This window comes from Caenorhabditis elegans, chromosome IV (genome assembly GCF_000002985.6).
Source record: "Caenorhabditis elegans chromosome IV".
NCBI lineage: Eukaryota > Metazoa > Nematoda > Chromadorea > Rhabditida > Rhabditidae > Caenorhabditis > Caenorhabditis elegans.
Window position 1 is genome coordinate 17,161,577 of NC_003282.8, and position 14,896 is coordinate 17,176,472.

The 14,896-nt window shown below is 35.2% G+C and overlaps 4 protein-coding genes, 29 non-coding genes and 1 pseudogene across 34 annotated transcripts; 14 read left to right on the forward strand and 20 right to left on the reverse strand.

Moving 5' to 3' along the window:
- Positions 1-100: 100 nt before the first annotated feature.
- 21ur-10030 lies at positions 101-121 on the forward strand. Its single transcript, NR_068274.1, has one exon.
- Positions 122-195: 74 nt separating this feature from the next.
- 21ur-3332 lies at positions 196-216 on the reverse strand. The gene has a single exon (NR_068275.1).
- Positions 197-217, reverse strand: 21ur-12834. The gene has a single exon (NR_068276.1).
- A 303-nt stretch (positions 218-520) lies between these two features.
- skr-13 (Skp1-related protein) lies at positions 521-1,039 on the reverse strand (the record flags this gene model as incomplete). The annotated part of the gene is made up of 1 exon (NM_070641.6): positions 521-1,039. One exon carries the CDS (start codon positions 1,037-1,039, stop codon positions 521-523), a length of 519 nt encoding a protein of 172 aa, NP_503042.1.
- 21ur-14953 lies at positions 690-710 on the reverse strand. The gene has a single exon (NR_068277.1).
- Positions 1,040-1,419: 380 nt separating the features above from the next.
- On the forward strand, positions 1,420-1,440 carry 21ur-10470. The gene has a single exon (NR_068278.1).
- Positions 1,423-1,443, forward strand: 21ur-3548. The gene has a single exon (NR_068279.1).
- Positions 1,444-1,996: 553 nt separating this feature from the next.
- On the forward strand, positions 1,997-2,581 carry skr-9 (Skp1-related protein; the record flags this gene model as incomplete). The annotated part of the gene is made up of 1 exon (NM_070642.6): positions 1,997-2,581. One exon carries the CDS (start codon positions 1,997-1,999, stop codon positions 2,579-2,581), a length of 585 nt encoding a protein of 194 aa, NP_503043.1.
- Positions 2,582-2,796: 215 nt separating this feature from the next.
- On the reverse strand, positions 2,797-2,817 carry 21ur-14058. The gene has a single exon (NR_068280.1).
- A 267-nt stretch (positions 2,818-3,084) lies between these two features.
- 21ur-14074 lies at positions 3,085-3,105 on the reverse strand. The gene has a single exon (NR_068281.1).
- On the reverse strand, positions 3,088-3,108 carry 21ur-13119. The gene has a single exon (NR_068282.1).
- A 565-nt stretch (positions 3,109-3,673) lies between these two features.
- On the reverse strand, positions 3,674-4,258 carry skr-8 (Skp1-related protein; the record flags this gene model as incomplete). Its single annotated transcript, NM_070643.6, has 1 exon — positions 3,674-4,258. One exon carries the CDS (start codon positions 4,256-4,258, stop codon positions 3,674-3,676), a length of 585 nt encoding a protein of 194 aa, NP_503044.1.
- A 540-nt stretch (positions 4,259-4,798) lies between these two features.
- Positions 4,799-4,882, forward strand: C52D10.131. The gene has a single exon (NR_101996.1). It is a non-coding gene; the product is annotated as an Unclassified non-coding RNA C52D10.131 (non-coding RNA).
- Positions 4,859-4,879, reverse strand: 21ur-10453. Its single transcript, NR_068283.1, has one exon.
- 21ur-3805 lies at positions 4,860-4,880 on the reverse strand. The gene has a single exon (NR_068284.1).
- An 815-nt stretch (positions 4,883-5,697) lies between the features above and the next one.
- On the forward strand, positions 5,698-6,216 carry skr-12 (Skp1-related protein; the record flags this gene model as incomplete). Its single annotated transcript, NM_001380569.1, has 1 exon — positions 5,698-6,216. The coding sequence occupies one exon, from the start codon at positions 5,698-5,700 to the stop codon at positions 6,214-6,216; it is 519 nt and encodes a 172-aa protein (NP_001367151.1).
- Positions 6,217-6,401: 185 nt separating this feature from the next.
- Positions 6,402-6,422, forward strand: 21ur-7474. Its single transcript, NR_068285.1, has one exon.
- Positions 6,423-7,088: 666 nt separating this feature from the next.
- C52D10.10 lies at positions 7,089-7,482 on the reverse strand (annotated as a pseudogene). Its single transcript is given in 2 exon segments — positions 7,089-7,260; positions 7,274-7,482. Coding segments are annotated over 2 exon segments (381 nt in total).
- A 1,713-nt stretch (positions 7,483-9,195) lies between these two features.
- 21ur-3102 lies at positions 9,196-9,216 on the forward strand. The gene has a single exon (NR_068286.1).
- Positions 9,217-10,501: 1,285 nt separating this feature from the next.
- Positions 10,502-10,522, reverse strand: 21ur-3774. Its single transcript, NR_068287.1, has one exon.
- A 97-nt stretch (positions 10,523-10,619) lies between these two features.
- Positions 10,620-10,640, reverse strand: 21ur-248. The gene has a single exon (NR_068288.1).
- A 156-nt stretch (positions 10,641-10,796) lies between these two features.
- Positions 10,797-10,817, reverse strand: 21ur-6488. Its single transcript, NR_068289.1, has one exon.
- Positions 10,818-11,580: 763 nt separating this feature from the next.
- 21ur-2272 lies at positions 11,581-11,601 on the forward strand. The gene has a single exon (NR_068290.1).
- A 76-nt stretch (positions 11,602-11,677) lies between these two features.
- Positions 11,678-11,698, reverse strand: 21ur-2722. Its single transcript, NR_068291.1, has one exon.
- 21ur-81 lies at positions 11,681-11,701 on the reverse strand. The gene has a single exon (NR_068292.1).
- Positions 11,702-12,067: 366 nt separating this feature from the next.
- Positions 12,068-12,088, reverse strand: 21ur-3210. The gene has a single exon (NR_068293.1).
- Positions 12,089-12,366: 278 nt separating this feature from the next.
- Positions 12,367-12,387, forward strand: 21ur-3658. The gene has a single exon (NR_068294.1).
- Positions 12,370-12,390, forward strand: 21ur-3097. The gene has a single exon (NR_068295.1).
- Positions 12,391-12,415: 25 nt separating this feature from the next.
- 21ur-6650 lies at positions 12,416-12,436 on the reverse strand. The gene has a single exon (NR_068296.1).
- On the reverse strand, positions 12,417-12,437 carry 21ur-7280. Its single transcript, NR_068297.1, has one exon.
- Positions 12,438-13,457: 1,020 nt separating this feature from the next.
- On the forward strand, positions 13,458-13,478 carry 21ur-2031. The gene has a single exon (NR_068298.1).
- Positions 13,479-13,937: 459 nt separating this feature from the next.
- On the reverse strand, positions 13,938-13,958 carry 21ur-10355. The gene has a single exon (NR_068299.1).
- A 142-nt stretch (positions 13,959-14,100) lies between these two features.
- Positions 14,101-14,121, forward strand: 21ur-2241. Its single transcript, NR_068300.1, has one exon.
- Positions 14,122-14,861: 740 nt separating this feature from the next.
- 21ur-9464 lies at positions 14,862-14,882 on the forward strand. Its single transcript, NR_068301.1, has one exon.
- Positions 14,883-14,896: the final 14 nt, after the last annotated feature.

The following is a 14,896-nucleotide window of genomic DNA, read 5'->3' on the forward strand; positions in this document are numbered from 1 at the left end:
ACAATTTTTTGATAATGCATGCTGACAATTGTTATTAAATTTTCGAATTTCCTGCAGTTTCAATCAGGTTTTATAAGTTTAAAGCTTTCTTGAGCTACACTTTAACAAATATAGATTAATAAACTATTAAAATAGGTAATTTTTGAAAATTAATAGTAACCCAGAAAATAAAATTTTTTTAAAAAATATTAGAATCCTCTGATAAGGAGAAGTACAATGGAAAATCTGAAAATTGAAAAAATTTTATGAAACACTTGAAACAGGAAATGTTTTAATTTTTGATAAGATGTTGTCTCAAAAATTGCAACAATTACAAATTCTCTCCAAATGTTTTTTTTAAGTTTACATTTAAATTTTCACAACTTTATTTTCTCTGTGGAATGTGGGAGAAATAGGCAAATAAACCCACCGTGGGCTCATCAGCTCACTTTTGTCGTTTGTGTAAAATTTGCTTAGTTAGCTTTATTATTGTCAACAGCGGAATAACGATTTGTCGTAATTTTAAAAAAACATCCATAAATTAGGCAACTTCAGCGGCAGCTTTCTGTGCAGTTTCCTCAGCAGCATCCTGTTCATCCGTATTGATTCCAAAGATCTCTCTGAGTTCAGCAGTTGTTTTGCCCTTTGCCATGTTGGAAACAGTCTTACATCCATAGTACATGAGACCCTTGATGTCAAGGAAGTTTGAAGCCAGAATCAAATCAAACAGAGCTTCATCCTCAATTTTCAAAAACTTTTGATCCCATTCTGGAATGGTAAGAGTCTTGAGAACATTCATATTGTCCTCTGGAATTGCATCGGCTTTGTGCTTCTCACACAATTCAGCAACCTTCGCCATAGTCTTTCCATTCACATTTGTAACTGGAATTGGATCACGGGTCTCGATGTTTTCGATGGTGTAGCCGAGATTCTCAATCAGATTGCTCAGAGTTTTCGATTGTTGAACGGCTTTTTCACTCATTTTGGATACAACTCCATCGCTCGAAATGATCTTGTAAACGATTTCAGCAGCTGGAGCATCGGCAACTGGAGCAGACATAGTGATGACTAGGTAGATTCTGAAAATGTCAGATATGAGCTATTTAGGTTCAAAAGTTAAGGTTCAAAGAAAAGAGAGAGAAAAATTGAGAAATCACTATTAAAAAAAACAACCAGTTCACAATGCAACTGATGTATCGAATGATGGATGACTGAATAGATGTGCTCATACGCGACGCGCACTCAAAATAAATCGATACATTTCTGTGGGAAATTACCTAACCGTTGAGGGATGACTGGGAAAAATGTAAGGTTGACAGATGTGATCGACTCGAAGAAAACTAGAATCGATGAAATTTGAAAATAAAAAATTGGAAGAATAAATTTTAAAAATTTACTGTTTCAACATAACTTTATAAAATGTCATCTTCATATTAATGATAATGCTGATGTAAAATGGTTGGAAGATTTTTGGAAAAATGCCAAATACACGCAACACACAAATTGTACGGAATTGCAAAAATCACAGGGAAAAACTGAAAGTGAGTGCCTGCCACTAAAGAAAATAATGTAGATTGAATGCAAGTGAACATGATAGGTAATTATAGACAGTGAGCAGTCAGCCGACGCTGTGCTGAAAATCAGTCGATAATATAATGGGTAAGTCCTCTGTCGAGCTGAAAGAAGAGCAGCTGGTAATTGTTCACTGACCTAATACGCAATCGATAAGCTACATTTGCAGCGTTCTTGTCATATTCTGAATATTGTCCATTCGAAGAATCATTCTGTCGTTTGGCTCGCATCGCGAACAGTCGCATTTCATTTTTTCTCTCCTTTTCTTTATTTGTCTGATTTTATTTTAGTTTTTTATTTCCTTTTACCTTTCTGATCTTTTGAATGGTGCCCAACTACCCTTTTATAAAAAATTTTCTCTTAACGTTATTCCTCGCCAGTCTTCCATATTTTGTTACGATCTTTATCAATTCATATTTTTTAGAAACTACCCAAACTTCTAAAAATGATTGCTGAAGCCGCCGCGGTCGAAGTTCAAGCCAACGAGGCTCCAGTTGTTGCTCCAATCATGTACAAGGTCGAATCGAATGATGGAAAAGTGTTCGAAATCAGTGATGAAGCAGTTAAACAATCAAATATCCTCTCCAATCTGATCTCTACTTGTGCTCCAGAGGATGTTGCTTCAATGGATCCAATTCCAATCACAAATGTCATTGGAAATATCCTGAAGATGGTCATTGAGTGGTGTGAGAAACACAAAGGAGAAGCGCTTCCAGTTGAAGATGACAGTGTTCCAAAGCATGTCAATGTTCCCGAATGGGATACCAACTTCTTGAAAATCGACAACGACGTGCTCTTCGACTTGATCGTTGCCTGTAACTACCTTGATGTGCCTGGATTAATGAATTACGGATGTAAGATTGTTGCCATGATGGCCATTGGAAAGTCTCCAGATGAGTTGAGAATCATCTTTGCAATTCCAACTGATGAAGAGGATGAAGCTGCGGAGAGAGCTGCTAAGGAGAAGGCTGAAGCTGAGAAGAAGGCAATCACCGACAAGGACGCAGCTGAGCCATCAACTTCCAAATAACTTTCACACTTTTATTTTCGAGTTTTTGGTAAATAAATACATTTGACTGTCATTATAAGTTTTTAAAAAAAAATTTCAGACTGAAATTGAATGTAAAAAATAAGAAAAATTAGTACGTATAAAAGAGAAAATCTTAGAATTTGTTAAACAGTTGATATAGTGTTAAAGTTGTACGATATAACTGTAAACCGTTTCAATAATTATTAGTAATATTATTACTTACAGTTGATTTGAAAACGAACATTCCTTAAAAAAAACCAATATACAAACGTTATGCAGAAGTAAGCTTTGAAATAATGAAAAGTAATGCTTGTAATATTTTGTAAAAACATTCGCGAAAAGGGCCAAAAAGATTTGAAGATGTTCAACGAACAATTTGTAGACTACACGTAATTCAAATTTATTCGATTTTTTTGGGTCAAATTCCAAAACTATGATAAATGTTTGACTATTTGAAATCTTCAACAAAGAAATCCAAATATCTTGCAAATTGTTGTGCTCAATTGAATAAAAGATGGAATAAAACAACAGAGTTGGAAACATTACATTTTTGAAACGATAAATTCGAAACAGTAGATTTTATCAGAATAAAAACTTTTTTTAAATTTTTTTTGTATTATTCTTTCTGTGCTCGGCCTCATTTTCTTGAAAGTAAAAAAAAATCTGAAATTCATATTTACATAAATTGTAATGGCAGCCAAAGGTGTTAGTTGATCAAAAACTCGAAAAATTTGTTTCATGGAAACGAGTCACACTAAGGTAGGCGTGTCATGTAGGCACAACCGATTTTTAGAAATAAATATAATTGTTCGAGCGTTTGAAATAATTAACAAAAGAATTCAAATGTTTTGCACATTGTTTGGTAATGTACTCTTATGATTAAAATTGAACTACAATTGAATTGAGTGCTATCATAGTCCTAAAATTATGAATCCAAAACCGTTGGTTTTCTTTTTCTATAGGTAATCCTATTTTTCATGTTTTCGACTACATCTTCTGTAATTTTAACTTTAAATTATTTTTATAAAAACGTCGAATCACAATCAAATTTATTAATGTCATCAAAAACTTGAAAAAATTAGAGCATGAAAGTTATTTGGAAGTTGATGGTTCAGCTGCGTCCTTGTCAGCAATTGCCTTCTTCTCAGCTTCAGCCTTCTCCTTTGCAGCTCTCTCCGCAGCTTCATCTTCTTCATCAGTTGGAATTGCAAAGATGATTCTCAACTCATCAGGAGATTTTCCGATAGCCATGTTGGCAACCATCTTGCATCCATAATTCATTAATCCAGGCACATCAAGGTAGTTGCAGGCAACGATCAAGTCGAAGAGCACTTCGTTGTCGATTTTCAAGAAGTTGGTATCCCATTCGGGAACATTTATATTCTTTGGAACACTGTCATCTTCAACTGGAAGCGCTTCTCCTTTGTGCTTCTCACACCACTCAATGACCATCTTCAGGATATTTCCAGTGACATTTGTGATTGGAATTGGATCCATTGAAGCAACATCCTCTGGAGCACAAGTAGAGATCAGATTGGAGAGGATATTTGATTGTTTAACTGCTTCATCACTGATTTCGAACACTTTTCCATCATTCGATTCGACCTTGTACATGATTGGAGCAACAACTGGAGCCTCGTTGGCTTGAACTTCGACCGCGGCGGCTTCAGCAATCATTTTTAGAAGTTTGGGTAGTTTCTAAAAAATATGAATTGATAAAGATCGTAACAAAATATGGAAGACTGGCGAGGAATAACGTTAAGAGAAAATTTTTTATAAAAGGGTAGTTGGGCACCATTCAAAAGATCAGAAAGGTAAAAGGAAATAAAAAACTAAAATAAAATCAGACAAATAAAGAAAAGGAGAGAAAAAATGAAATGCGACTGTTCGCGATGAGAGCCAAACGACAGAATAATTCTTCGAATGGACAATATTCAGAATATGACAAGAACGCTGCAAATGTAGCGTATCGGTTACGTTGTAGATCAGTTATTGATTGGAAAATGTACATACACTGCTCTATTGAAGCTGTATTAGCTGCTGTTCTTCGTTCACCTCGATAGTCACAGGGACTTGTCCATTGTGCAGTTCATCGATTAATTATTAGCACAGCGTCTGCAGACTCTGTATTGCTTGGTACCCATTCTTTCATTATGCAATTTTTTGTTCAAGGCGAGCAGTGTTCTGATTTTTTCCATGTTGCTGTTTCTTTTCCCATTTCTGGTTTTTTTTACTACCATTTTCTATTACGCACACCAGATCGTCGTTTTAAAGTGCAGGGCTGTACAACTAATCCTAACTACTATGCTGACGATATTTTCTTACATAACACTGTGTTGAAACAATAAATTTTAAACAGTTTTTTCCAATATTTAGTTTTGGCATATCAGCGATTTTAGTTTGAACCCAGTCGATTAAATTTCTTTATTACTTCTTTCCTAGTCATCTCTCAACGGTTAGGCAATTCCCCACTGCAAAGTATCAATCTATTTCGTCTGCGCGTTGAGTCTGTGCACAATTTTTAGTTATTCATCAATTATTCTATCAATCAGTTGCATTGTGAGCTGTACATGACAGGAGCATCATCATTGATATGGAGATGAACTTTTCCTTTTTTTTTGGGATGAAAAAATTCTCAAAAAATTTTCCCGTGGTGGAGAGTTGAACTCATCCCCTCCCCCCTAGGAACTTGTTGCCTGTGACTAAATTGTTTGTTTGTTTTTTCCATGAGTTCAACTCTCCACCACGGGAAAATTTTTTGCGAATTTTTTCATCCCAAAAAAAAAGGAAAAAATGGTGTAACAGTTAATTTTTAATAGTTATTTCTCCAATTGTTTGTTTTGAAATTTTATCGGTTCGAGTTTGCGTCCAGTCGATCACATCTGTCAACCGTACATCGTTACCAGTCAACACTCAACGGTTGGGCAATTTCCCACAAAAATGTATCGATTTATTTTGTGCACAACTGTTTAGTTGTTCATCGTTTATTCTATTCATCAGTTGCATTGTGAGCTGGTCGTTTTTTCCTCTTTTCGTTTGCTTTTATTCATTTGTTTTATATTGTTTATCTTATTCAATTAATCGTTCAAATTTTCAGATCCTCTCTACTTACAATAATGTCTGCTCCAATTGTCGATGCCCCAGCTGCTGAAATCGTTTACAAGATCATTTCGAGCGATGGAGTTGTATCCAAAATGAGTGAAAAAGCCGTTCAACAATCGAAAACTCTGAGCAATCTGATTGAAAATCTCGGCTACACCATCGAAAACATCGAGACCCGTGATCCAATTCCAGTTACAAATGTGAATGGAAAGACTATGGCGAAGGTTGCTGAATGGTGTGAGAAGCACAAAGCCGATGCAATTCCAGAGGACAATATGAATGTTCTCAAGACTCTTACCATTCCAGAATGGGATCAGAAGTTCTTGAAAATTGAGGATGAAGCTTTGTTTGATTTGATTCTGGCTTCAAACTTCCTTGACATCAAGGGTCTCATGTACTTTGGGTGTAAGACTGTTTCCAACATGGCAAAGGGCAAAACAACTGCTGAACTCAGAGAGATCTTTGGAATCAATACGGATGAACAGGATGCTGCTGAGGAAACTGCACAGAGAGCTGCCGCTGAAGTTGCCTAATTTTTATCACTGTTTTTGATGCACGTCTTTTCTTTTCTATCAAAGAAATTGTTCCTAATTCTTTTAACAAACACATTTTTTGTGACACATGCCGAATTTGAACCAACCATAAATATTTTTAATTTTAACAAAACTTCTACTGTTTCACATTACTGATTTTTGAAAAGCAATTTTCCTAAAACTGATATACGCCAAATGAAAAATTCCAAATGTTCATTTTCTCAGTATAATTTGGGGAATTTTTGATACTGAAACTAGTCCACTTCATAGTAATCAGAGCACAACAAAGACCCGAGCGAACATGTCTATGTTGAAGGTTTAATTAAAAAGAAAATAAAACTGGGGTAGTATTCAATTGCCTTAAGACTAAAACAATCCTCATCAAACGAATATTTATGTGAATTCACAAAAACGCCTCCAAATATTATAGTCTTTCTGCAACGGGGTAATATTTCCAATTTTGCTAACTTCTACAGAGTTACTAAATAAAAAATCAATTAGTATACGAATAAATTAAAATTTTCTAGTTTTTTAAACCAGAACACATCAGTGAACAAACACAGTTTAAAAAACTTTTATTTTTAATAGACGCGGCAGGCGAAATTTAGAAATGTAGGATTACAAAGCAAGCACACTTCCAAATTGTGTTATTTCATTTGCCCCGATTTGCTGTGCAATAATAATACTAATGTAGTATATACTTCACAACGTGATGTTGAATTTGTAACAGTGAATTGTAAAATACTAACAATGCTGGGAAAAAGTTGAAAATGTTCATTTTTTGGGGAATTTTAGGTTACATTAAAAATGATTTGCAATTTTGTTAAAGGCGACATACAATTCAAAAAAAAAATCCAGAAACAATCAGAATATTAGACAACTTCGGCGACAGCTCTCTGTGCAGTTTCCTCAGCAGCATCCTGTTCATCCGTATTGATTCCAAAGATCTCTCTGAGTTCAGCAGTTGTTTTTCCCTTTGCCATGTTGGAAACAGTTTTACACCCAAAGTACATGAGACCCTTGATGTCAAGGAGCTTCATCCTCAATTTTCAAGAACTTCTGATCCCATTCTGGAATGGTAAGAGTCTTGAGAACATTCATATTGTCCTCTGGAATTGCATCGGTTTTGTGCTTCTCACACCATTCAGCAACCTTCGCCATAGTCTTTCTATTCACATTTGTAACTGGAATTGGATCACGGGTCTCGATGTTTTCGATGGTGTAGCCGAGATTTTCAATCAGATTGCTCAGAGTTTTCGATTGTTTTCAACTCCATCGCTCGAAATGATCTTGTAAACGATTTCAGCAGCTGGAGCATCGGCAACTGGAGCAGATATAGTGATGACTAGGTAGATTCTGAAAATTTAAATTGTAATTTCGGAAAATATATAAGCTTAAAAACAAGTGAGGAAAATTGAACCGAGAATCAAAAGAGAAAAGAAAGAGACGACCAGCTCACCGGGAACCAGCTGGGTAGAATGAAAGAATGGCTAAGACAGAATAAGGATAAGAATGTGCTCTGACTCAACGCGCACCCAAAATTAATCGATATTACTTCAATGAAAAATGGGAAACGATTCATATTCGCATACGACGACACTGGAAATGAAGTCAAGAAATTGACTACAGGGTGAGTCAAAATTATGGTAAGTCGAGGCGCGCGCGCGAAAGTTCTGTGGTTCGGGTCTCCCCGCCAAAATTAATTGATTATGTTATTTCGTGTTTTGTTCATTTATTTTTCCATCGTTTTTCCTAAAAAATAATTTTTTTTTCGCAGGTATGAGAGCGTCACCCATGCGTGAACCCATCGTTCGTTTTCATAGGAATGGTGTCGCGGCGAAGAGCATTGCTCGACGGCTCAAAGTGTCTGAAAAACTTGTTTCTACCACCATTGCACGGTTCAAGGAGCTCGGCAACTTTTCCGATAGATCCGGACGCGGAAGACCCCCCACAGCCACTACACCAGCGATGATAAAAAAAGTTCGTGGACGCTTCCGTCACAACTCCGGGCGGTCGGTCCGTGCGATGGCCCGAGAATTGAAAATTTCGCAAAGTTCTCTGTGCCGAATGGTAAAAAACAACTTGAAATTGAAGGCTTACAAAAAATCTACTTGTCAATTTCTGTCTGAAGCTGCTAAAATCAAGAGAAAAGACCGTGCCATGAATCTACTCCGAAGATTCAGAAATGGAGCTCACAGGAAGGTACTTTTCACCGACGAAAAGATATTTTGCATTGAGCAGTCTTTTAATACGCAAAATGATCGAGTTTATGCAAAAACTCAGCCAAACTCCCGCGTTCAGCGTACTGGTTACCCGAAAGGAATCATGGTCTTTGCCGGAATCACTGCTAATGGAAAGACTCCACTCATTTTTGTTCCACAAGGGATAAAAGTTAACGGAAACAACTATTTAGATATGTTGAAGACGGAACTCATGCCCTGGGTCAAGAAGCATTTCAAAAAAACAAAATGGACTTTTCAGCAGGATGGGGCGCCTGCTCATAAGCACAAGAACGTTCAGGCATGGTGTGAAAGCAACTTCCCGGACTTCATCGCTTTCAATCAATGGCCACCGTCATCCCCGGATCTCAATCCGATGGATTACTCAGTATGGAGTGTCCTCGAAGCAAAAGCTTGTTCAAAACCGCATAGGAATATCGATTCGTTGAAAGATTCACTGAAGAAGGCATGGGACGAGTTGGATATCAACTACTTGCGCGCCACAGTCGACTCGTTCCCTAGGCGTCTGGAGGCCTGTGTTGCTGCTAATGGAGATATTTTCGAACTTTAAAATGTTTTTCTATAGTGTTTTTTACGGTGAATAAAATGTGTATAGTTAGAAGTTGTTTGTGTTTCTGGAAAAATGTATGGAGCACGGGAACTACTTACCATAATTTTGACTCACCCTGTATAATCGATTCGTTAAAATTTTACGGTTTCAGAAAATCGTTATAAATAGACCATCTATTATGGTAACCGTTCATCTCGAAACTAATGAAGGAAATTTAAACAAGAACCCTCCACAAAACTGATGGGAAGATTTAAACGGGAAGTGGCTGAACTATAGGCCAAACCGACAAATCTAGTGGCTATGGATCGACCTTGAAACGGTGAGATTCAAAAAATAAAATTTTTCAAAAATTGGTGGAGTCAAAAGGAAATTTAAAATAGTTATCCTGCAAACTGGAATCAAAAAAAGTTAGACAGGATCTTAACAAGATAGTTTCAATGTACTAAAAAAAAGTACAGAATAGAAAAAAAACATTAAGAAATGAGACAAGAAAAGAGAAACGACTGCTCGCATTGAAGAAAAATTCGAGAATGAATGAATGGGTAATTATAGGCAGTGCCCAGACTACAGACGTTGTGCTAAAAATTAATCGACAAGTTGCACAAAAGGCAAGTCCTCTGACTCTTGAGCAACACAATGAACAGCTGCTCTCCAACGACCACAATGAAATCTCGAAGATTGCCAATCGTTAAGTCTGCCACCTGGTCCTACATTTAGACTGCACTTTTTTGCAAAAAAAAAATTTTCGGATTTTTGGCAGAAATTTCATAAAAATGGATAGCTTTTTTTTTTTTATTAATATGGAGTACGATTCTGGGTCTAGAAATTCGATTTGGGCCCCGCTAGAGGCGATTTGGTCTTCAACTCATTTTTTTACATACTGCACTTTTTTGCAAAAAAAAAAATTCGGATTTTTGGCAGAAATTTCATAAAAATGGATAGCTTTTTTTAAAATTAATATGGAGTACGATTCTGGGTCTAGAAATTCGATTTGGGCCCCGCTAGAGGCGATTTGGTCTTCAGTTCATTTTGTTTACATACATATGACAGCACTTTTTTTGCAAAAAAAAAATTTCGGATTTTTGGCAGAATTTTCATAAAAATGGATTGATATTTTTTTTTTTAGGATTATGGAGTACGATTCTGGGTCTAGAAATTTGATTTGTGCCCCGCTAGAGGCGATTTGGTCTTCAATTCATTTTTTTACATAGTACATTTAGCAGATTTTTACCTAACCCCGCGTTACCCTGTTTCCGTCCAAAATTAACCTGGAGGGGTTTTCCGCTGATTCATCATGTTTTCCATCATATTTGTGATAACATTAACTAATATGATTTCTGTGTCGACGAAACACTATATCAGCACGTTGTTCACCATCTGAAAATGGAAAATACGAGTCTAAAACAAGGTGGAAGGAATACTGATAATGATAATGATAACGGGGGGAAATAATAAATAAACGGTGTTCGCGGTGAAAAATTTGATGTTAAATGTTTGATTTTTGTTCTATTTGCGAACGATTTATAATGGGAACATTTTGATTTCAGGAATTGTTGAAACAGAATAAATATTAAAATGTTTAGCAAAAATTTTGGCTCAAATTCAGTTTTCCAGCTGTGACAGGAGTCTCACGAATACTTCAAAAGTTTCCGACCTGTTAATGAAAACTTGTTGAAACAGCAAAAAAAAATTACGAAAATTTTGAAAGTGTGGATTTTTGAAGAAGAGGTAAACTAAAATGAAATACTTTTGAAAATTAATTATAAAATTCTTGATATTTAAAATTGACCTGCTTCAATAGTTTCTGGAAATCAGTACAACTTTGCAAACTTTTTAACTATGGAAACGTTGAAACAGTAATTTTTGAAGAAAGTTAAAATCAGTTGCTAGGTTCCGAGCAAAACCCGGTAAATCTTAAACTTTTTCAAATTTATAGAAACAAAATTTGGTAAGAAAATTCTAACAATAAAGTAAAATAATGTAAACAAATATTTTAAAAACTCAGAAGAATTAAATTAACTGGGAAACTTTTTTCTATACGTTTTTTCAGGTTTTATGGGAAAATAGCGTACTTCAAATTTAACATATATATTGATTTTAATTGATTTAAATAAAAAATTAAGACTTTTCTTCAAATTTTGATGCACGTGTTTCTGGCTCGACCCCCCTCTCCAAAATTTTAGAAAATGGTGGGAAAAAATATTTGAAATCGCACGAGGAATTTTCACGCAGCGCGTTGAAAAAGAGTATGCATTTGCGCGTGACGGTGTTTGCACAAAAAACACCGAGGGGTCGAGCCAGAAACCCGTGTTGATGTTCCAGCTTTGGATTATGAGTCTCTCCAAAATTCATAAATATGTTAATTTCTATTTCATCCACAAAAAATTCAATTTGCTGAAAAAGACTTTAAAAAAATCATTTGAAACATTATAAACGAAATATTTTTTCGATTCCAATTTGTATTAATTTATGAACAACAGTTTTAATAAAAATTTAGAAATTTTTTTTTGGAGAATGAAAAAAATCTTCGGTTTCAAAACATTCACAAAATTGAAAATTGATATTTTGTTCTATTCCAAACGAAAAAAGCCCATGAACGCATAAAACTTCTCGCCGGCCAAACATTTTTTTAGATTTTCGGAAATTTCCTGATAAAAAAAAGATATTTTTTTCGGGGTTGGAATAATTAGCACTAATGTAAGAGTTTAAGTTTGAAATTTTTATGAAGAAAAGAAAATGGTAATTATTTTTAAAAAGAGTTTTCATTGTTTTGAAACGAACTGACGCAGAAAAGTTAAAATTTTATTTTCGATTTTAATAATTTCTTACAAAAAAAATAATTACGGAAATTAGAAATGTTTCAAATTGAAAAAAAAAATGAAACAGTGAAATTTTTTAATTCCAAGATCATAAAAATTTCGTTTCAATTTTTAATGTTTTGTAATTTAGGTCAATAACATAACTCTAATCTCTGGCTGTTCTGTTCATAACTAGCCATTTTCTGTTCAAAACTAGCTTCGAACAGTACTATCTCAACAATTTAGATATGATTAATTTTGTTCGCATTTTTTCACTGAGTCTAATGAAAATTAATACAATATTTGACAATTTCTCTAAATTTTGAAACAGTATTTTTTAGAAAAAAACATCCGATTTTTTAAATATAAATTTTCTGCTCAACCCACGAAGCTGTATCCAAAACTTCTTATGACAAAATTCGAATTTTTTTGTGTATTTCGAGAGAAAATTGGAGAATTTCTTCGGGATAAATTACAAAATAATATTTTTTTAAATTCACATTTGAAATTTTTAACAATACATTTTCAACAATTTGATTAAACATCAATCATTTTTCAAAGTTATTACAACTATAAAGTGATAATGTGAAATCCAAAATAAAATTGATAGATTTTTCAAAATGCTGCTTTAAATGTGGCTGAAAATTATTCACGGACCATATCACATAAGTGAAACTGTAATTTTTTACATAAAATACTTCTTCTCTTTTCCAACCTAATCCCATGCCTCCAAAAAAGTAAAACATCAAAACAAGCTTAAACCAAGTACTGCCACTCCTCCTCCACTTCCAGTCCGTTTCGTTGCCTCTGGCAGTGCTGCCGGCAACTGATAACCGATTTTCTTTTGATAAGCACCCTCCTCCCATATTCCGTACCACTTGGTACCAGTTGGTGCAATTTGGTGACGTCACTTTTATGTGCTCCGAATTAGGTTGTTTAGTGATCAGTTAAACCGGTGGTACACGTGCGGCTGGGAAATTGCAATACTCAGCAGTTTTTTTAATTGAAATTGAAATAACAACTAAAACATGGAAAAATTGACTTTTGAGTTTCTGTATCAGCTTTTATCGAGGAAATAATATTAATGGCTGCTGACATTTGGAGCAGTGGAACAACAGTTCCAAAATGGCAATTGTAACAGTAAATAGGACTATTTTGCAGGCAATTAAAAAAATGAGTAAAATCACAAAAAATGGTGGCCTAGATGTTTCAGTTTGCGGCCAAGGCGCGAGAACTGTAAGCTCTACGGCCAGTACCAAGACGACTGCACACTAAAACGGGAGTTGATGTCAATGTGCAACCGACACTTCACTGTCTCGAAGATATGATGGTCCCGTGAGCCGTCAGCTGCACGCTTCTAATTACGACAAGACTTAGCTTTTTGGTTTTTTCTTTCTGGTGCTTTTGTTAGTTTACATAAGATATTTCACTGTTTCAAATGCAAGATAATCCCCTAAAACGTCTACTGCTTGGTACTGATTCTTTCAACGTGAACGTGTAAGAAATAACTCGGCCACTCCGATGATGACCGTGGCTGAATTTTCTCTTTGCGCGGCCGCGTAACTATCTGTGTCGCAGTAGGTTAACTTTTTCTCCACATATTTTTACTGTTTCAACAATGCCATATACATTTTTGCGTGCATTTTTATGTGTTCCGTTTAATTTTGCAAACAAAACGCAATTTTCGACCTATTTACCCATTGAAAGAATCGTCGAGAAGAGGGAAAGAGCAAAAAGAGATACGGTAGCCACACTCCTCCTCTTCTTTCCCAGCTGATAATTTCACCTCATTTTTATTTTATCAACAAGTGGCTATGAATCTGTCAACAGCTTACTTTGTGTACTGTAATGTTATTTTTTCATTTTAACTCTTATTTAAAAAAAAATATTGTAACAGTATTCTTTTAATGACCACTTGTTGCACACTGACCCGTTGCAGTTTTTTACTGATAAGATAGGACGACGGTTGGCAGTTTTGACCTTTGAAATTTGAAAAATAAACCAAAAAAAACTAGCGTGAAGGTTGGCATAACCTCGTGCCTACTTTCTTGCCTATTGCCAAGGCCTAGGTACATCACCTAGACACAAGGTAAGCGTAGGTGATCCTGAAAATGGGGAAGTATTTTAATTGATAGTTGGGGAATTTTCATATCAGTTCTGTTTTTAATAAAATTGAATTCAAGTGTTGAATTTGAAATAGCAAAAAAAAATCTGTTAAAATAATTTATTTTGAAAAAAATTTTTTTTTACTGTTTCACCCACACTTTATAAACATTTGAATAATCATAAATTCCGCTACGTTGTGTTTATTTTTGTGCCCTGTTTGCCGGGATGTCCGTTCAAAGTACACATAGTAGTGGACAGGACAGAAAACTTTCTTGTTATCAGTTCGAAAATTGGTATTTAAGTTTTCGGACTCCGCCCCCGTCCCTTCTACGCCACCATTTTGTTCACAATTATTTTGATAGGCTCTCTCTGCTTACTGGCTCATCTGTTTTTTTTTGTTTTTTTTACTTTTTTGTTTTTGTATGTGTGTTCTTGCCACGTGGCATCGATTTTTTTGAAGAACAGTTGAAAATGTGCAACCGATAGTTGACGGGGTTTTCAAACTGGTAAAAAGTTTGACCAAACCAGTGGAATGTCGGCTGCACATTTTATGAACGGCATCAATGATGTGGCCTAGCTTTTTTTTCCTGTCCCCAAAATGCCAAGGCCAACTTGTGACGTAGCTGTCTAAACGGGAAAATATCATCTGCTCAACGGGCATATTGTCGGCCGCTCAAGGAGCTCAGTTTTCATGACCTAGGTGTATTATTTTCACAAGTTCGCAGCCGACATTTTCCTGGGTGATCAAAGTTTTCGAGTCCGTAAAATGTCGGATGTAGAACTAACGCATATTGACTGTTCTTATCGTAATAAGAAATTGAATTTCGAACAACCGCTAGACAATTTTAGTATTTTCGAAATATAATTTCCTCGAAACAGAAAATTTTTTTCTAAAAAATTTCTTTGCTGTTCCACAAAATTTATTTCTTTAACTGTCTCACAAGCTACCATTCTCATTTGTTCTTCTTCTAAACTGTTTAAGCTTT